The sequence below is a fragment of the Choloepus didactylus genome, chromosome 1 (assembly GCF_015220235.1).
Source record: "Choloepus didactylus isolate mChoDid1 chromosome 1, mChoDid1.pri, whole genome shotgun sequence".
Classification (NCBI taxonomy): Eukaryota; Metazoa; Chordata; class Mammalia; order Pilosa; family Megalonychidae; genus Choloepus; species Choloepus didactylus.
The window spans coordinates 189,190,398-189,210,417 of NC_051307.1; the positions used below are offsets into that span (position 1 = coordinate 189,190,398).

Below are 20,020 nucleotides of genomic sequence, written 5' to 3' on the forward strand. Positions count from 1 at the left end.
CACATTATGGCCATAAAAGAGTCTGTGGCATTACTGAGTAAATGTGAATAGGGGCAAGAAAAATTCCCAGACCACTGGTCACTCGGGGGAGGTTATGGAGACTAATCTTGAATCAAGTCTGCTTCACAGCAGTCCAGAGGGCCTGTTAACCCATCTTGCGTTTAACCCCAAGTTCCAAATGCATAAGTTGGAAAGGACATATCCAGCATCTGGCTGCTTCACAATTGTGGCTCCCTGACCCAGGGAGTAGGCCGATCAGGGCAGGCAGGGCCAAGTGGAAAGCTGAAGAACTGTTCCTCCCTTCCAAAGGCAATACTACAGCAGTGGGTGGGGGGAATCAGAGAGATGAGTGGCACAATTGAAGACCTGAGAAACATGGGGAAGGGAATTTCTACTACATCCCTCTTCAACTAAATTGCTCAGTCTAGGCTGAGCACAGATCTTGGAGAATGAGTGTGGATTATCGGAGGTGACTAACTGTGGGCACTGTAACAGATATAGTCTCCATACAGAAGAAAATTAACACAACCCTTAGCACATGCTATCAACCTGGAGGATACTTTTTTTCTGTTTCATAAGCAGAAGCAGTTTGCTTTTCACATGACAGTACACCCTCACTATCATCAGGGCTGCATCAACTCTCCAGCTCACTGCAATAATTCAGTCAGCAGTAGCTTGATCATCGTATCACACAGAATACCACAACAGTCTACTACATTGATAGGGCAGGCTGATAGGACCTGGTGAGAAGGAAGTAGCAAGAACCCTAGTTGTCTGGTGTTATGCATTGAATTGTGCCCCCAAAAAAGAGATGTTGAAGTCCTAATCCCTAGTATCTCAGAATATGACCTTATTTGGAAACAGGGTCATTGCTATGGAATTAGGTAAGTTAAAATGAGGTCATACTGGTGTAGGGTGGGCCCTTAATGCAATATGACTGGCGTCCTTATAAGAAGAGGAAATTGGGACACATACAGAAGGGAGAACGCCATGTGACGACTGAGGCAGGGACTACCAGGGATTGCCGGCAAGCCACCGCCAGAAGCTGCTCCAGAAGAATGGAACAGATTCTCCCCCACAGGTTTAAGAGGAAGCATGACCTTGCTGACACTTTGATTTAGGACTTTCAGCCTCCAGAACTGTGAGACAATACATTTCTGTTGTTCTAAGTCACTGAGTTTGTAGTGTTTTGTTTTGGCAGCCCTGGGAAACCAAGACAACTGGCTAAGGCATGCGTGCCAGAAGATGGGGAATAAACTTCATGGAAATTCAGAGGCCTGAAACTTCAAAGAAACCTCTTTGGGTCCAAAAAGTTGAGGCAAGTCAGGATACTTCCTCCAAAGTGACAGACAAGTGGATATACCGTGTGCCCTGCCACTAGGAAAGCAGCACATGACTTGTATTATAAAATCAGGCTAAATTCTAAATTCACTCTGCCATTTGATTTATTCCTGCAGTGCTGCCACCTCTCTCTTAGTCCACATCCATGGCTTCATGAAGAGTTCGCTAAGATTCAACCGAATGAGAAATAAAAAATCTGAATCCATTTTTCAGATAGTTCTGCATGATATACCGTAGACTGCTCAGATTTCAAGATTTCAAGGGGGATTGTGACTAAACTAGAAGAAAAATGAACACTGAAAAAGATGGATTCAGTGAGTGCTGGGCCTTTGGGCTTCCGCATGTGGGGAAGAATGAGAGAATTTTTTGTTTATCTGAGGGGCAGTTGCATTACATTAGATGAAAACATGGTGTTGTTGCTATTTGTGTATCTAATTAGCAGAACCCTAATTCACACATATAACCCTAGCTACAAGTGAGTCTGAGAAATGCAGTCTACCATCCCAGTGCATAAAATAGAAGAGAACTCCTATAAGTTTGGAATTAAATGTAGAATGCTAATTTACTTTCTCTAATACATTCCACCCCTTTGGCTTCTCCCTCTACCACTGAGGACCCATGTAATCCATTTGCTGCAGTCAAATGAAAAAAAGAACAAAGGTGAGATAGGTCTCATGGTTCCAGAATTATGTCTATTGTTGTCTTCTCTATGTTGTCCTTGGCTTTCTCTTTTCAAATCCCTTATTCCTGACAATGAGAATTCCAGGGATCTTCTACCCAGACTGTCTGATTTCCAAACCTCTAGCCTCCATAGTCTCCCTTTGGCCTCCTGGTTTCACTACCCTTGCTTTGGTGCTGACAAGCAAAACTATGCTCTGGTCGTTTGATTTCCAAATTCCAACTCCCCCAGGTACCTCAGTGCAGCCCCTACCTCCAATCACAGCTATTTTAACAACTCATTTGCCAATTAACTCTCTAAAGTAATCTTACCCTATAGGCATCTATGTTCATGAACAAAACGTGATACATCATACACAAGCCCATAACCTTCTGTAGGAAGATGCATGCAAGTTTCCCTAATGATTTTGTTTTGTTCGCGGTTTTATTTCCAGGCCTAGAACAGTACTGATACATACTAGACACTAATATATTCATTGACTTAAATGAATGATTGACACAGACAAACATTTATCAAGATAGCTTTGCAATACATCCTTGGGAATCACTATACTCAGAATACATAGTGACTGAGTCATCCTCAAATAGGGCATGATTAGCAAAGAGGGTTTTAGCAACTAACATGAGCCCAGAATAACAGCTGTCACAGTACAGAGGAGAAATTCAGAACCACTTTGCCAATAATTTGATTCACTGGGGGTGGGGTTCTTAGACAGTGAGTGACCACGGTTGACGACACTTGGCAGCCCGCTTCAGATCCTCCTGGGAGCCAGCAGTAACAAGAACCATGAGACCCAAAGCATTTCCTGTCCCTGGAATAAAGAACTCCTTACCTTCCTCCGTTAAGTGGAGCTCTGTTTTCATCAACCACTCCCGTGCATCCCTGACTGACGGAATCAGAATGTTGACCAGTCGCGTCATCACCTCCTCCGCTAAAAAAAAAAACCAAAGAACATGGGCTCTGAGTAAGAAGGCAGTCCCCAGGACAAGAAAACCAAGTACAGAGTCAAATCGCCTAGTCCCAGTCTCTGTTTGTGCTTCCCCTGAAGACAGTAAGGACCCAAAGCCTTCTTCTGCCACCACAAATTTCTCAGAAGATCAATCATTAAACTACAAACAAATGCTAGACTGACATTCAGTTTCACTAATTTTATACAAAACATTACTTTCGGAGACAGATTTTTGGGCTGATAGACGATCGAATCTCCTGCTTCATGAGTAGCATTAAACTTTCTCTTTGAAACCCCAGTCTCATGGATTAGCTGTTATGTGCAGTGGGCAGAGAACGCACTCCTTTTGTTTGGTTTCAATTTGGCAAGCTGAAAGGGACAAAGATTCCTAAGAAGCAAGGAGTTCGACTGCCTGACGTTCTGGAGTCTCGGCAGGACAGTTTATTTTTCAGAGACTTAAAGCCTATGGATTGTTCCCAAGCCAGTTAAGCCCTGAAACCCAGAGGTAACGGTCTCTCCAAGAATGACAACCAGCTTCATTCCTCTACCCCATGATGTTGATGCCCCTTTTCAGCATTGCGCCAGTCTGCATGTATTATGTCCCCCAGAGAAAGCCATGTTCTTTGATGCAATCTCGTGGGGGCAGATATATTAGTGTTGATTAAGTTGGAATGTTTGGATTAGGTTGTTTCCATGGAGATGCACCCCACCCATCTGTGGGTGATAACTCTGATCGGATAATTTCCATGGAGGTGTGACCCCATCCATTCAGGGTGGGTTTGAATTAGTTCACTGGAGCACTATATAAGCTCAGACAGAAAGAGCTGGCTTGCCACAGTCAGGAGGGACAGTTTGAAGAATGCACAGGAGCTGAGAGAGGAACTGCAGCTTACAGAGACATTTTGGAGACAGCCTTTGAAAGTAGACTTATGCTCCGGAGACACTAAGAGAGGACAAACGCCCAAAGAGCAACTGAGAGTGACATTTTGGAGAGAAGCTAAGGCCTAGAGAGGAACATCCTGGGAGAAAGCCATTTTGAAACCAGAACTCCAGTGCCTTCCCAGCTAACAGAGGTTTTCTGGACACCACTGGCCATCCTCCAGTTAAGGTACCCGATTGCTGATCTACCTTAGACACTTTATGGCCATAAGACTGCAACAGCGTAACCAAATAAACCCCCTTTTATAAAAGCCAATCCATTTCTGGCATTTTGCATTCCAGCAGCATTAGCAAACTAGAACAAGCATGAAGAAGGTAGAACGGACATTGCCCAGCAGATATCCCTCAAGATTGAGGACTGAACAAAGACAAAAGGAAGGAACTGTAACTGAGAAATTAAGCATTAACAAATGATCATTACAGAATCACTACATAGATGTTTTCTATATATATCATAGAATAGGCAGAAGTTAATACCTGAAATTACTGAAACTCAACTAGTCTCACCCTTGTTTATACTTTATATTGTAATGGTTATGATAGCCTAGTCTCAGCCCTGTTTACACTTACTATTGTAATGGTCATTCTAGCTTAATCTCAGCTCTGTTTGTACTTGATATTGTAATGGTAAAATAAATCTCCATCTCCCCTTGCTTGAATCCATAAAAATCCTGAACTCCTTAGACTCAGGGAGACAGATTTTTGGGCCAATAGGCCATTGGATCTCCTGCTTTGCATGTAGCATTGAACTCTTTCTCTCTTTGAAAAAACAAACAAACAAACAAACAAAAAAAACCTAATTTCTTTTCAATGTTGCCAAGAAATAGCTAGCAAGGAAGCTAGGGGAAATCTGTTTCAAAGACCACATAAGAATTTTTTTATTATTAAAGGTTCATATGAGGTATGGTTTAAGGATATCAACCCTCCTGAAGGAAAGAGACCAGCTACACACCTCCAGATCCTAGTCAAGGGTTCAGCTCAAGACATAATAGGTGCTCAAGAAATGCTCACTGAATTAATGAATCAAGAGAACCTTAAAGGCCTTAAACATTCTCCCTGTGATCCTCTCCACAGAATGTTAGCAAGCCCTTTTCTCATCTGTACCAGGGAAAACCAGCTCAGTCCAAGATATTCACAAATTCTTAATTGAAGGAGGTAATGGTCCAAACAATTGCTGTACTTTGAAAACACACATTCCTCACTTGTATTTCTGCTAAGATTCTACCATCCCCTGGCCAGACATCACTACAGAGTTCCTGACTCTGACATGTGTTCTCAAACTCCAGGCTTATGAATAGCTCCTGACACCCTTTGGGCCCCTATTTCTGACATCTCCTTACCTCCAGCCCAGGCCTTCCGCCGGTAGAGGTCCTCCACCATATCCAAAACCCTCTTGATGTTCTCCTGGACCTTCCTCTGCAGCATGTGGCTGTGCTCTTTCGAGCCCAGGTGACTGCGAATCCACGTGCTCTGCTCGATGTCTTGTACCACGAGCCTGCCTTCGTCAATGGCTGGGTCCACCTTTTCAAGGAAAAACTCGGAGTACTTCTGGTAGGCCACTTGCTGCTTCTGGTGGCCTTCTAGGCAGATGTGCTGCTCGTAAGACTCACTGTTCCTCTCCTGGCCCTCCTTTCCTTCCAGCTCAGCCTGAGACAGGGCCACAGACTCTGAAGCTGCTCCCTCAAACGCTTTACTGGGGTAGAAATAGTTCTCAGGACCACGGATGAACTTCACTCCACACAGGTCACACTGGGTCCTGTCAACATCGGCCTTTTTGAAGTTGCTAGTAGTGGGCTCCCTGGGCTCCTCCCTGAAGCGCTTGGTCAGGACGTTCACCCTTCTACTCCAGGTGATGCACAGAGACACCACCAAGCACGCTCTTCTCAACTTCCGCTGGATAGCAGCCTTCCGCTCCTTCTGGGAAAGGATGGCAGCAAGGAGGTGGTCTCGGTCTTCTAATACCAGCTCATCTGTCTCATCGTGATCGACCTCACACTCTGGCTCAGCCAAATAGTCCGCAGAGTCCACACAGAGCAAGCGGCTTAGTTTGACCTCTTCATGATAAAGGCCATGGACCACAGACCCTTTGGTGTGCGTGCTGTCCCACCGCCAGTAGCAGTCCATTAGGTATTCCTCATCCCGTTCAAAAAGCAGGTCCTGCAGCGCCTCAGCCACGGACTTTACATTGACTGCCATCAACACCTGCCTCACCACTTTCAGCAGCCTCTCGGGAACCTGCTTTGGATAGTCCACGCTCATCAGTTGCAGACTGGTCTCGATCTCCTGGAAGTGGCGGTACAGAAGAGGCTTGCAGTATGGCTGCAGGACCTGCTCAGCATTCACTAGCATCACCAAGCACAGCACCAGTGTCCGCTCTGCCTCACCAGAGACCACACAGTCTATGTCACCAAAGGCATCAAGCAGGACACTGAAGTTCACATTCTCATAGCCACATAGCACCTTGACAAGGTAGGAAAGGTGAAATCGGAAATCCTGAATGGCTCTTGTCACATCCTTGGGTTTGTACTCCTGAATGATGGAGAACACATCTCCGGGCTTCTTGTCCTTCTTGCTGAACAGGAACTCCCAATAGTGCAAGAGTGCAATGTAGCTCTTGGGGAGGCACAGGATGGTGTTCTTCCAGAGGCGGGCCAGGACCACTCCACAGTGGACAAACTGGAACTCCAACAAGGCCACTGTGTTCCCAATGCTGGGGATGAGCGGCTCTTTGCATCTCTTGACAAGGACATTCATGAAACGGAAGAAGAGCCTCTTGCAGTCTTCAGGGTTCCTATACACATAGAACTGATCAATGCAATTCTCCAGCAGCCGGATGAAGCACAGGTGGGTCTTCTCTGAACTGTCATCGTCCTTGTTGGGCACCAGCATGCCAAACTTCCCTTCTATGCCTTTCATTCTGCTGCCTCTCCCCCTGCCCCTTTCCTCTTTTTCAGACTCTAGAGCCTTGAGTTCCATGTTGTAGCTGTCCTCCTCCCGGCGGAGTAACTTTTCAAACTCCTCAGGGTAGTTGGAGGAGAGCAGGAAAGCCTGCATGGCACTCAGCCACAGGTCTGTAGATTCCCGTTGGCTTCGTGCCCTTTCATTCTGAAACAGAAAGTGGATGTACTCTTTCAAAGCTAACCTGTGGAATCGGAAAGATTTGTAATTTGGTTTGAGGATTTCTTTGCATGCCATAGGGTTTTCTGATAAGACTCTCTGGTGGAAATGCTTAGGGAAGACGGCATTGAGGAAGGATTTGCAAAGGCCATACATATCTGTAGACAAAATACAATCAATCTCTTCAAGTTCTTTAGCTAAGATTTTAGGGAATACTTTTTTGGCTTCCAAAAGCAAGCCGTTGATTGCCACCAGGTGCGCTTTTGACTGAACCAAACATTTGGCCTCACAACGCCGCAAAGGCCTATGGAAATTCTCACAGTTTTCATCCTCACATTTTAAGCCCACAATAAACCTCATGCACATGCCTGGATAGGTCTTTCCAAGCAGGCTCTGTGCAATCTGACACAGTCTGCTCAAAAGGTGCTTGTTCAGTGCTAATTTCACTTGGTCCATCATTATCAAGAAATGGTCTTTTGTTTTCTTCTCTCTCAAGTTTGAATCTAGGTCAAAGATTATTCTTAATATGGGCCCAGGGTCATTCTGAGCTATCTGGCAATACTTGGCATCCACCTGGGAAATCCCAAAAAACTCAAAGCAAGATTTGACCATTTCCTTCTCAGCATTGGTAGTCACCTTTTTGAGGGCCCTGACCAGGTTGAGGAGGACGTCCAAGCCCCCAGGAGCCAGAGCCAAGACCTTCTCAGGCTCTGCCTCACACTGGCTGGCTGCTTTGTAGAGTGCTTCCACCATACCGGCTGAGTGGTTGAGCGTGTCAAACTTGAAGAAGGCATCCTCGAGCTTCTGAAAATCTTTCAGGATTACCCCCTGTAGGAATTGGGCTTCAGCAATGCCGGACAACTGGTTGGTTTGACAGCAGAGCTCAAGGGCTTCTCTCAGAATGGCCTTGGTATCTTCTATGTTGGAATCCCTGGCCACGTTGAGGCGGGCAGCCCCCAGGAGACATGAGGCTTGGAAGTCCTTGTCGGCAGTGAGCCGGGCAGCCTCCAGGAGGCAGCCATTTTGCTTCATGAGCAGAGCAGCCTCCTCTCTCCGACCTTCCCTGTTGAGCAGGTCTGCAGCTTCTGCTAGCCGTTTCCGAGACTTCAGGAACACCAGCTGGTCTTCTATGTCTAGCTTTGAGAGGACAGCCATCATTTCCTTGATCTTATTTGCACTCAGATACTTGGCAGCAGCTTCCAAATAAAATTGACTAGCAGAATAGGAGAGTTTAGAAATGGGGAAAGTCTTGATCTTTAGCATTTCTTCATACCTACAACGGCAGAAAACACAAATGTCAACTTATTATCACCTAACCAAAAGAAATAGTCCTCCAAAATACAGCACAGAGCAACTTAGATAAAATTCCCACTTGCAGATACAAATTACAAAATAGGACCTAAACTGATAAAGAATTTTTATAAATGCTTTATTTTATACCAATAAAATAAATTCCATATTCGCCAAAGAGACCAGGCATTAGTGCACTTAATTAATGAAAGTTAGTGGAGTTGCAACTCAAGCAAGTGTTAAGTTTGAAAGTCAACCTGTGGAGCAAAATGTATGCAGAGTCAAAATTTTCCCTGAAAAAAATCCCTTAAACACCCATAAACTCATGATAATCATTTTGTGTTTACAGCCCTATTCGGTTTAATATGTGATTAATGAGAAACAACAAAGATGGGGGCCATACACACACAAGTGATGACATCAGTCTTCCTCTTACTGTCCAACATGTGGTTTTCCTCTTTTGCCAGGTGAGCATGTGGTTGAACCAGTATGAGATCAGTGAAGCTCTGAGCGACAGCCCTTATGCTACCGATCAAAATCAGTGTATTCATGTAATACTCACAGCCAGAGAAATGCCCAAGGACCTTATGATGCCTCAGCGTTATCCTACAAACAGATTTCCCAGTACAACAGGCCCTCCTTAATGGTGTGTAAACAAAAATGAAGGAAGGGACTAAACTTCTCATACAAGCATTGGCTAATGGAGTGTGGAGCATTTTTAGCAGGTTTAAGGGACTACCAGATATTTTATTTCTGATATTGAGAGCTGGAAGAAGCTACTTGGAGGACGAATAACTCCAGTGAGTGCCCTTCATCTCCAGTGGATGAAAGAACTGAGATCGTCTGGCGTTGATTATTTTCTTTGGGTTCTAAAATGTCCTCAATGCATTTTCAGTCAGGCCAATTAGCATTGAACTCTATATCTAGTATACACAGTGTTCAAAGGACACTCAGATAAATCTAATGCGAGGCTCTCATTAATACTTAGACTACAATTAGATCTCAACTTAATACACCATTAAAATCTTTCTAATTCAATTTTGTCATATGAACTCACAAGCAATTGGTCTGGTCAATTATCACAGTGCCACAGCATAGAACCCTGATAATCAGGTACCCATTAAGTGCCAAGCTGACACCACTGCATACATCATACATATAATGACCCCAGAGCCTTTGATAAAGGACTATTTTCAATTACTGGACACTTACTTTTTCGTTTCAAAAAATAAAAATTAATTTCTTTATCCGGGTGCTACCTACACAAGTGTGTTCACCTTGTGAAAACTGTGTGCATTTTTTTGAATAACTGAAAATTTCAGTTAACTGAAAAAAATAAGGATCCAAAGTTTGAACACATGGGTCAATTGTGTTCCTTTTGTCAACATGTATAATTTAGTAGAGAGCAAGGAAATTATAGAACCTATCCGTGGTCCACTCTTCTGGGGACAGAGAGCTGACTCAAGTCCCCACTGAGCAGAACCACAGAACCAGAGAATCTCTTTCATGGGTCATATATAAAGCTTACATACCTACAACTGAGGGCATGTGTACATACATGTTACATACACGTATGGTAAGTGCTCGGCTGGGCTCCTGCCAGTAGATCATGTTGAAGCAAAATCCTGCCTGCTCACTAGAGTTCTTACCTTGATCCATCTACATATCAGCAAAATTGTCAACTGAGCAGGTAAAGGTGGAGAGGACAGAACTGTCATTAGACACAAAAGGTCCTGAACGTGTGTATGTCATATACACATTTGTAACACACCTTTCATCTTCTTCAGTCCCCTCTACTAATGACACAGTGTCAAAGCTTATTAAGAGAGAAGACACAGAGTCCTGCTCTCAAGGAGCTCTTGACCCAGCCCTGAGGCCACTACTTAAGTGGACAAAGGGTGATGTGGTCAAGCCACCATAGAAGCAGCAGTATAAAGCACCCAGGGCATGCTGCCTCTGGGAAAAGTGAGAGGAGAACCTGGGAAAGAAAGAAGGAAGGGAGGGAGGGGGGAGAGAATAAAACCACCTACTTCTCCACTGCAATAGCAGCTTCTTCAAAAAGCTCTTCTTGGCAGTACATTTTGAGTGCTAGATCAAATTCCTGAATCTGTTCAAAGCATCTGAAAGCATCTTTGTAGCACTGGCTTCGCTTATAGAAATATGCAGCATCTCTTACCTAGGATAGAGTAAGATTTTACTTTTAGAGTATATATAACGTAACTTTTATAACATCCAATACCATAATTAATATGATGGTTGCACGTCTGATATTTGTTAGAATCTAGAGAAAAACACAAAAACACAGATAATATTAGGAAAACATTCTCTACATGGAGAAAAAAAAGCCCAACCTCATACTGTACACAAAGGTCAGCTCAAATAGATTAAAGATCTAAAAGTGAAAGCCAATCTGGAAAAATGTAAGAGAATATCTTTGTGACCTTGAGATTATGTGAGTCATCAACAAAATCCAAACCACAAAAACTTTAGAGGAGAAACTGATAGACTTGATTATGTCAAAGTTATTTAACAAAGGACACACAAAATAAAGTTAATAGAGAGAAGATAAACATTTACATCTAGACCAGCATGGCCCAATAGCACGTCCTGTGACAATAGCAATGCTCCACATCTTCACCGTCCAATACAGTAGCTGCTCACCACATGTGAATATTGAGCCCTTAAAATGTGTTCATGCAACCGAGGAAATGAATTGCTAATTTTATTTAATTTTGATTAATTTTGATTTACTAGACTGGGCAGGTCTAGGACATAAAACAGATTCCTGCAACTACAAGAAAAAGACTTTGCTGGAAATACAACAGAAAACTAGGCTAAGGATACAAACTGGCATCTCATGAATGACTACAAAATAAAATGAAGACTCTCAACCTTACTGGTAATCAGAGGATGCAAATTAAAAACACAGTGAAATACATCCATCAGATTTGCAAAAATTAGAAAATCAGAACCTACTGAACATGACCAAGGATATGGGGAAACAGAATCCTCAGGCCTTTCTGGAAAGCAAGGGGGCCATTCATAGTAAAATCAAACATGCATATCCCAAGGGCAGCAAGCCCACTCCTAGTAATACCTCATAAAAGCCTCATAAGGGACTGTAAAGAGATGTGCTCTGCCACAGTCTTGTGTGGCAGCTGGGAGGTGGCACCAGCCTGAATGTTCATCACTAGGGGAATGGATAAGCCAAATGCCACAGATGTCTACTCTGGAATATTATCAGCAGTCAGAAACATGATCAAATCCTAACACTACAGCAGGATATGGAAAAAGTAAAAAAAAAAAAAAAAAACAAAAAAAAAACAACAAAAAACAGAACAAGATATCATTTAGATAAGCTTAAAATATATAGGTATAAAAAATATCATTATTCTCCAAAAATGCATGCATATAAAGACATATTAAATGCATTAGAATGGCTGACAATGAGAAGAGAATGGCAGTAGAGACTGGTTACAAAGAAGAAGAAGATGAATGAAAAAGAACAATTGGGGTTTCGCATCCACTGGTGGTGGCGTTTCTTATTAACAGAGGCATATATTCAACTCTTCCTCTCACCCTTCCCAACCAGTCCATCAGCCAACCCTGTCTGCTCCACAGCTTTCATAAATTTCCCAGACATGACCTCTTCCCACCAACTCCACCACCATCATGCCAGTCCAAGCCCCATCATCTCAGCCTAAGCCACCGCTAGACTCTCGTAACTGGGCCTTCTGTTTCTACTCTTGCTGTCCTACAGACCTCTCCACAAAGCATCCAAATAAGTAGTTTCACGTCACTGCTCAGTCAAAACCTTCCACTGCTCCCCATCACACTTGAACAAAATCCAGTCTTACAACAGACTACAAGGCCCCTCATGATCTGTTCCTGTCAAACTCTTTGTTCATTTACCATTTCTGCACGTGTGCGCACACACCACTCTGTCTGATCAAACTGGCCTCTTGCTGTTCTTCAAACTCACCAATGCATCCCCATCTTGGGGCCTTTGCCCTAACTGTTCCTCAGCCGTGATGCCCTCCAGCAGCTGTTCTCACGGGCTTGGCTCAAAACAGTTCCCGCCCCCACCCCCACCCCACCCCCAATCTACAACAGCAACACCTGACACCCCCTAGGCTCTCACCGTGCTTTATTCTTCTTGGTCCTCATCACCCTTGACATCATATCTAGACTATTTGCTTATCTACTGTCTTCTCCCATACTAGAAATGGAAGCTCTTCTGCTTTGACTGCACATGGTAGGCATTCTACATATTTATTGAATGAATTAATTAATTCTACTCACTGCACCTGAGGTCCAAAACGAACACAAACTCAGAATGACACAAAAGAAAATACATGTGCCAAGCCCTCTAATAAGTCTTAGCTGGGTGATGTTTAATGAGACAAGCTTCAAGAAGTGCTAAAATAGAAACAAGATCCAGGTGGGAGATTCTTCTATGGACATCACAGACTGGAGTGCTCCCAGACAGATCTGAGCCACATCATTAAAACCCCATAATCAGTACCTAATCACCCCCATCTCGTTCCTCTCTTTGAAAATGCTGATTACTCAGAAGAAAAATCCTTGTGTGACAAGGCCTCGTTAGGTGCTAAGTGTGCACCCAATTTGGCTCTAAGTGGCAGCTCCCCACTTCTGACCCACTCTCCCCTGTGAGGAGGCCCCACCAGCCCTCCAGAGGCAAGGGCCTCCAGAGGTTTCCAGGGAAATCAATGCTGCTGCCTGATTAAAGGGAGGGAACAAGTAAGGCACAGGAATCCATGAAAAGAAATCTTACACTCCATGGCACCCTGATGAACAAATCTTCCCTGGGGGAGCAACATTTGGAATCAGGAGCAGTCCATTTGGAATCAACACTGGAATATGGTCCAAGGATCCTGCCTAAAGCTGCTGCCATGCTGGTCAATTTGAATCACGCAGGTCAGTTTGGTGAGATGACCACAAGAGATCCAACACTGGCTAAGCACTGTGCATGTTTCCAGGGAGGGCCTCAGAAGAGAAAGGGACTGCAGTCTTCCCTGGGTGGGGCTTAGAGCTGTTAGAGTGTTCTGGTGAGAGAAGGTAAAGGAAGCTGCTACCAGTGGCTAAGCCTGTGGAAGAAGAAGGGAAGAAGAGCTATGTCCCCAGGCACAGGGTGGCCTCCACATTTTGAGGGCACTGAAGTTCTAGAGACTGGCTAGGGGTCACACCCCAAACTTCCCTGGTGGGTTCCATTCCCACCCCGCCCAGTGCACAGGGGACTCTGAGGATCCCAGGAGTTACCATAATTCCCACACAGACATGGAATCCTGCTTTCCCACTGAAAGGTCACAAAACCCCACAAGGGGGTGGCAGGGCAATGCAGGAGCCCTCTGCCAGGCACTCCAATTAACTCTACCTAGAACACAGCTTCTCAAACTAGTTGCAGTGAAGGACCAGATTGTTTCAAATTTTCAGTCCATCATGACCCATACAATAAAAACGAATTGCTAGGAAAACCATCACCACTTGGATGTCACAACAATGAAACTGCTATGAAAATGTCTACTCGCATTAATCTTGACGCAGACAAATGAAAGTTCACAACCTGCGACCAGCCTGCTGACCACTCTGTGAGTAGCTGTGCTCTAGTGCTGTAGACTCAGCACCTCTGTCCCTCAGAACTTTCTGTGATGAAGGAAATGTTCTAAACACTGAGTACTTAAAATATGGCTAGTGAGACTGAGGAACTGAATTTTAATATTATTGCATTTTAATTAATTTAAATTGTAATTCAAATAGCCACATGCGCTAGTGGCTACCGTATTTGGGACAGTTCTAGAGCAATTACTGGGAGCATAGATAATTGTCACATAAATGCAAAGCCATTCAGCCAGGCTGTAAAAATAGAGAAACAGAAGGCAGGAATATTCTAAAACCCATCTGCCCTTTGATTTGAACATTTGGCTTCCTGGTGGTTAACATCAGGCTTTGAACATTAACACAGACAGGGACATACGCACATATTCACACTGCCTTCAGAGCCTTCTAAGAATAAGCAGAAAGAGGAAGGGCTACTCATACAGTCCACAGGGTCAGTCCCTCCCTCCTTGGAGTACAGGAGCCCATCCTGCCACAAGCAGAGGTTGAGGGACCTAACCCTCAATCTGCTCAATTAAAGCCCAGTCCCTCCAGGAGCAGCAGCAGGCTGGGGGCCATACCTTCCCCAGCCTCTCACACAGCTGGGCGGAGAGCTGGAACTCCTTGGCATAGCTCAGACACTTGAGGGACAGTTTTGGTTCACTGTACTCCAGATAGGTCTTAGCCAGTTCCAAATACTCCAACTGCTTTTCCCTGAGAGGAGGGAAACAAAACAAAACTTCCCTGGAATGCTGACCCAACATTTAACAATATATTTAACCTGCTGCTCTCATCAGAGGACTACTGAAGTGACTCCAAGAGTCTTACTTGGGGCTGACTTTCTTGGATTTCATGTTCAGGGCAGCGTTGTGGGCTAGTGCCAACTTCTCCTTCTCAACTGCTCCTCCTTTTTGGTAACACTTGGCTGCAACCTGGAATAGGCAAATGGTAATGGAGATTACATACAGAACAAGAGTTAGAGCATGCATTACATGTTTCCACTGACAAAGCACTGAGTCTCACTCCAGTCCTATCTGAGGGGGAGAAGCAGGAAAGTGTTGGGATGCCATCAAAAGTAGTCTCAAAGGATAAAGCCCCACAGGGACAACCAGCTAACATTTCACACTCAAAGACTACTTTTGGAGGTACCCAAAAGCCACGAAAAAGGTACATAATATATATTTTTCCAGACCACCACAGTAACACCCTCATTTAATCTTCCAACAGCCACATGTGAGAAGTAGCATCCTTCTCACTGTATACAGCAGCATCCTCAGGTCAGGGACATGGAGCAATTGGCCCAAAGTCACCCAGTGGCTTTTCTGGGCTTCAACACAGTTTTTCTCTAGTTGGTAACTACAATGGCATCCTCACAGTGTAGGAAGAATAGCCACAGTACATGTACTGGGGGTAAAAATGAAGATAGAGATGGTGTCTCAATTCATCCCAGAAGAAAAGTGACCAGATTCTTGGGACATGCAGATCCATATTAACCACCAGAAGGTGGACAGACAAGTGTCAAGGAGAGTCAGTCTGCACCCTGATTCCTGCCAGCAGAAAGCTCCTTTTCTAAAACAGGAATGCTGGCACTGTGTCTGAAAGAACAGGCTAGGGGGACAGACAGGTCACATTCTGCCCAGCATGCAAAGATTAGGTCTCAGCATGTGTAAGGGAGGGATTAAGGGTGCTCGCTGATAAAGTGGACAGGACAGCATCTCCCCCTGTCGTCTGCTCTAGCTTCCCAAGTCCCACGGGCCTCCATTCATTCCTGTGACCTGTGCACCACGCTCCTTCCCGTCACAGGGCCTTTGCACACATTGTCCCCTCCCACTGAGATGCTCTTACATCCCTTCTCTGCCTAGTTAACTTCATTCACCCCATAGGACTCAGCTCAAGATTCCCTTCCTCAAAGAAGCTTTCTTGGCCTCCTTGTTCAGGACAGAGCTGTTCTGGTGGCAGCTGGTCTCTCATTTGTGACACATGTATGGCTGGAACTGTGCACTTCTGCATGTGCCTATTTTACTCACCATCATATCCTCCCCTGTCAGCTCAGTCTAGTGATAAAGCCTAATCTATGCTCATCAGACTCAGATTGGCAGTTAAGTCTATGCCTGATTAAAGTTTAAAAAATAAAAGAGAGGACCAATCTGATTATGTTTTAAAATGTAGTCGTATAACAGCAAAGGCTCTCTAAGCATAGGGTACAGGAGGGAATGAAAATAAACAGAAGGATTCATTGGTGGGGCAAAACCCATGACCCGTTCCATTTACCTATCAGCACATACTGGCCTTTGGCCAAATGGAAGGCTTGTCATGACTGAGTAGGGAGCAGGACAGGGAGTTCTCACCATTGCAGAGTGACTTGATGTTTCAGAATAAATAGCAGAAGTACCATTACCCTTCCCCTGTTCTGGTGATAAAAGTGATGGCTGTGAGACCTGGTGAGGCCACTGGTCACAAGGATCCCAGCCCCTGGCTCCGGGTCCAGCCCCTTACCGTCCAGCACTGGTGCTTGGCATAGTAGTCCCCCTGAGTAATCCACTCCTCTGGGGTGGAAGTCTTCACAAACATGCTATCATCAAAGTCTAAAATGAAAAAGAAAAGCAGCATTCATTCTCTTCAACCTGTGTTATCTTTCTACTATTCGTTTAAGATATACTTCAGCTTACCAAGCCAGGCTGGTGCGGGTTTTGGAAGGAGGAAGTGGGGGTAGTAGGAGGGAGAAAGGGTGCTGTTTGGTTTTTTAACTTTGGTCTACCTTAGTTTTCTACAGCTACAAATCAGAAGAAGACAGATAGCTTTTTATAACTCCTTCTTGAAAATCCAAAGCCAAGTAGCTCTTTTCAAGCTCCCAGCCTGGGCTTTAGAAAGGGACAATGTGAGAGGATTTTACTGTTATTTCAAAATGTGCAGACTTTTGCCCTCATCACATTAAACAATCGGACACCTCCCTGTTGGTGGATAAAGATTATTGCAACCACCCACTGCTGGTTCCTTCTGTTATCCTCCCTAGGTCACTGGTCACTCTATCACTCCTCCCCACCATGGCCCCCAGAGCACCATCACCAGCAATGAGCCACGCTCCCCGTGGGTTCCAAGCCACAGCTTCATGAACCACAGGAGAGACAATGAATATTAGGTTAACACTGACACTAATTGTTAGAACAAGGTGCTGGAATGTCATCTCTGCACACAATACTCCAGGGCAGTGGCAGACAGTGAGCAGTAAGGGGTTCAGGCTTTAGGGGTGTTTTTGCACCTGGTGACATATTATTCCCACAGTAAAACCCCACATTATCTATGAATAGAGTCAGAGAATTATGCAGGAACCACATTAAAGAGACCCAAATTGCACAGTAACTACACTCATCCCAAGTTCCCTTGCACAATAGAAACAGAAGCTCTCAAAAGACATTACATGTACCTTATACCTCGCAATTAAGACTAGAATTTCTCTTGTATTCTTAATGCCACTAAGACACTACATTAATTGTAATTCTTTTTCATTTTGTACTTTTAAGGTAAAGAAATAGCCTATCTTGACATTTTATAAGGAATGCCGGAACATTTTGAGAATAACAAGGGTATGAGCAGTCAGAAAGATTAAGAATGACCATGATAGGCCAACCCACTCGTTTTCCTTTTAGTTGAGATGAAAACACACACACAGAAAGTAGGACTGGAACAAGGTCATGTGGCTACCCAGGTGTAGAGATGTAATTAGACCCAGGTTTCTTAATTCCAAGTCTTCAACTTTTCTCATCACACCTCAGTCTGGTCTGAGGAAGAGAACATCTAATCCTGGTCCCCAAAGGAGCCATCAGCTGCAAACAGAAATAGCCTCCATAAAACCAGCTGAGAAGTGCTTATGAAACCAGCAAACCTTTCTATAGCAGCTGAGCCTTGCTCCTTCCCCTATTCTTGGAGGAATTAACCATGGCCTACAGGAGCCAACTCAATAGCTAACCCTCAAGACAGACAACAATTTTCTCCTTTATTAATTAATTCTCTTCTCAGTTATCCTATCAAGAGACCTTGGTTCATTTTTTAACTAACTCGTTTTTGTAACTTACAAAAGCAATACATGATAATGCTTTAAGAAAAACAACCTGCACAGAAGAGCACAGAAGGATGTAAAAGTGAAAAGTAAAAGATATCTATATTTACTCTATCTACTCAACACCCCCACACCCACTAGACCTAGGCTCAGAGGTGGTCATTCGGAACAGTTTCATCTCAGAAATGACCGGTGTATACAGGCATATATATGCATATTCACTCTGCAAACCCTCACAAGTTAAACACTGGCTACCTATAATCAGGAACTGAATAGACGGAAAACTTTTCTGATGAATCCCTCACTATCTGAATTCTCGGTTCTTGCTTTGTGAAACTCAGGAATGAAATAGATCCAGACAGTCCCTTGTCTCCCACTACCTGAACTCTCACAAATCTAATTATTGATATCCAGACTCAGGAATGAATCAGGTTTGACAGTGAAAGATAATTCAGTAAGTGTTTGTGTATGTATATGTGTGTATATGTGTGGGTAAACATACACTTGTGCAAAAACATTCCATTCCGATATATACCAATACATATATGTAGCTTTTATATTTGCATAATATGTATCATCTAACAACTGTATCATTCCAGTTACATTGCTTTAAAATTTTGAATTTTTTTTATCTATACATCTTGAACATCTTTTCATGTAAGTAAATGAAAATCCACCTTGTTCTTTTTAATGGCTGCATGGTTTTCCATTGAAAGCTGCCCCACATTGGTGGACATTTCAGCAGTTTTTAATTTCTTGACTTTAAAACAAAAATGTGATGAGCATCCCATGCATATATCTTTGAGATTTTGTGTAAGAACATCTCTAGGAGAGATTATTAGAAATGTTAATTATTGGTCCAAAAGATACATACATTATTTACCTTGATATTGCCAATCTGTGTCAAAACTCTCATAGCAATTTATATTCACCCAACAGTGCCTATTTCCTCCTCCTCTTTTCCATGGCTCTTACTTTTAAAGGATGAATAAAAGATCCTCCTTGTGCTGGTTTGAATCTCTTATGTATCCTGTAAAAAGACCCAGACGCTTGGAGATGCAGACAGAAAGACATTTGGAGATGCTAAACTAAGAGATGAAGCCCAGAGTTTGCCCTGGAGAAGCCAAATGAGAACCCACAGATGCTTAAAGAAAAAGCCAATGGAATCAGAAGCTGAAGGCAATGCAACCTCGAGCAAAGAACAAGCAGACGGCTGCCATGTGCCTTCCCAGCTAACAGAGGTGTTCTGGATGCCATCAGCCTTTCTTCAGTGAAGGTATCCTCTTGTTGATGCTTTAGTTTGGACACTTTTATGGTCCTAGGACTGTAAATTTGTAACCTAAAAAATCCCCTTTATGAAAGCCAATCCACTTCTGGTATATTTGGCAGCTTTAGCAAACCAGAACATTCCCCAAAGGAGTGAACCCTCCTATTACAAACACACTCTCCTACACACCTTAGCAAATGAACAAGAACTCTCATTTCTCACGAGACTGAGGAAAGGAAAAGAAAATGCTTTCAAAAATCCTTTATACCTGACCATAAGAATAGTTCAGAGAAACATGCTTCCATTAAAAGCAAGAATATTTTAATGGGACTTTACCTTTATTTTCATCTGTCTTCACAACTTGGACAAAATCTCTTCTAATGAAATATTTGAAAGCAGGAGCCCGCTTCTCTCGGTTTTCATCAAAGATCCAGAGGTTGACCCGAGCCCGTGTGATGGCAGTGTACAACTGTTTCAGCTCTCCATTGAGAAGCTAAAGATAAGATTGAGGTCAAAGACGATGAGACTTTTGTTTATAGAAATGATGTGTCAACTTCAACAGTTGATATTGAGAAATAATATCAACTGATATTGAGAAAATACAAAAACTAAATTTTAGAAAAGTATATAGCACACACACAAAAGGGTAGAGCACAACAGTGAGCAAGACAGCAGTAGCTCACTGCCTGTAGCATAGATAAGTGACACTCTAGTTAGGCTATGAGAAACTCGACCATTCCCCCTCTCCTCCTAAGAAGGTGTGGT

General features: G+C 43.6%; 1 protein-coding gene across 5 annotated transcripts in view; it reads right to left on the reverse strand.

Annotated features, from left to right (window-relative positions):
* The window catches only part of TRANK1 (tetratricopeptide repeat and ankyrin repeat containing 1), a 220,691-nt gene that overhangs the window by 85,371 nt on the left and 115,300 nt on the right, over nucleotides 1-20,020 (reverse strand). For all 5 annotated transcript variants that reach the window (XR_005218462.1, XR_005218461.1, XR_005218469.1 and 2 more), the window contains 7 exons: nucleotides 19,592-19,748; nucleotides 16,428-16,516; nucleotides 14,760-14,863; nucleotides 14,513-14,645; nucleotides 10,346-10,491; nucleotides 5,249-8,298; nucleotides 2,853-2,951 (listed from right to left, as the gene is read on the reverse strand). Coding sequence is in view for 1 of the 5 variants with exons in the window: in XM_037847084.1 (XP_037703012.1) it covers nucleotides 2,853-2,951; nucleotides 5,249-8,298; nucleotides 10,346-10,491; nucleotides 14,513-14,645; nucleotides 14,760-14,863; nucleotides 16,428-16,516; nucleotides 19,592-19,748 (3,778 nt within the window). In the remaining 4 variants the exon portion in view is untranslated. The remainder of the gene's footprint in view (nucleotides 1-2,852; nucleotides 2,952-5,248; nucleotides 8,299-10,345; nucleotides 10,492-14,512; nucleotides 14,646-14,759; nucleotides 14,864-16,427; nucleotides 16,517-19,591; nucleotides 19,749-20,020) is intronic.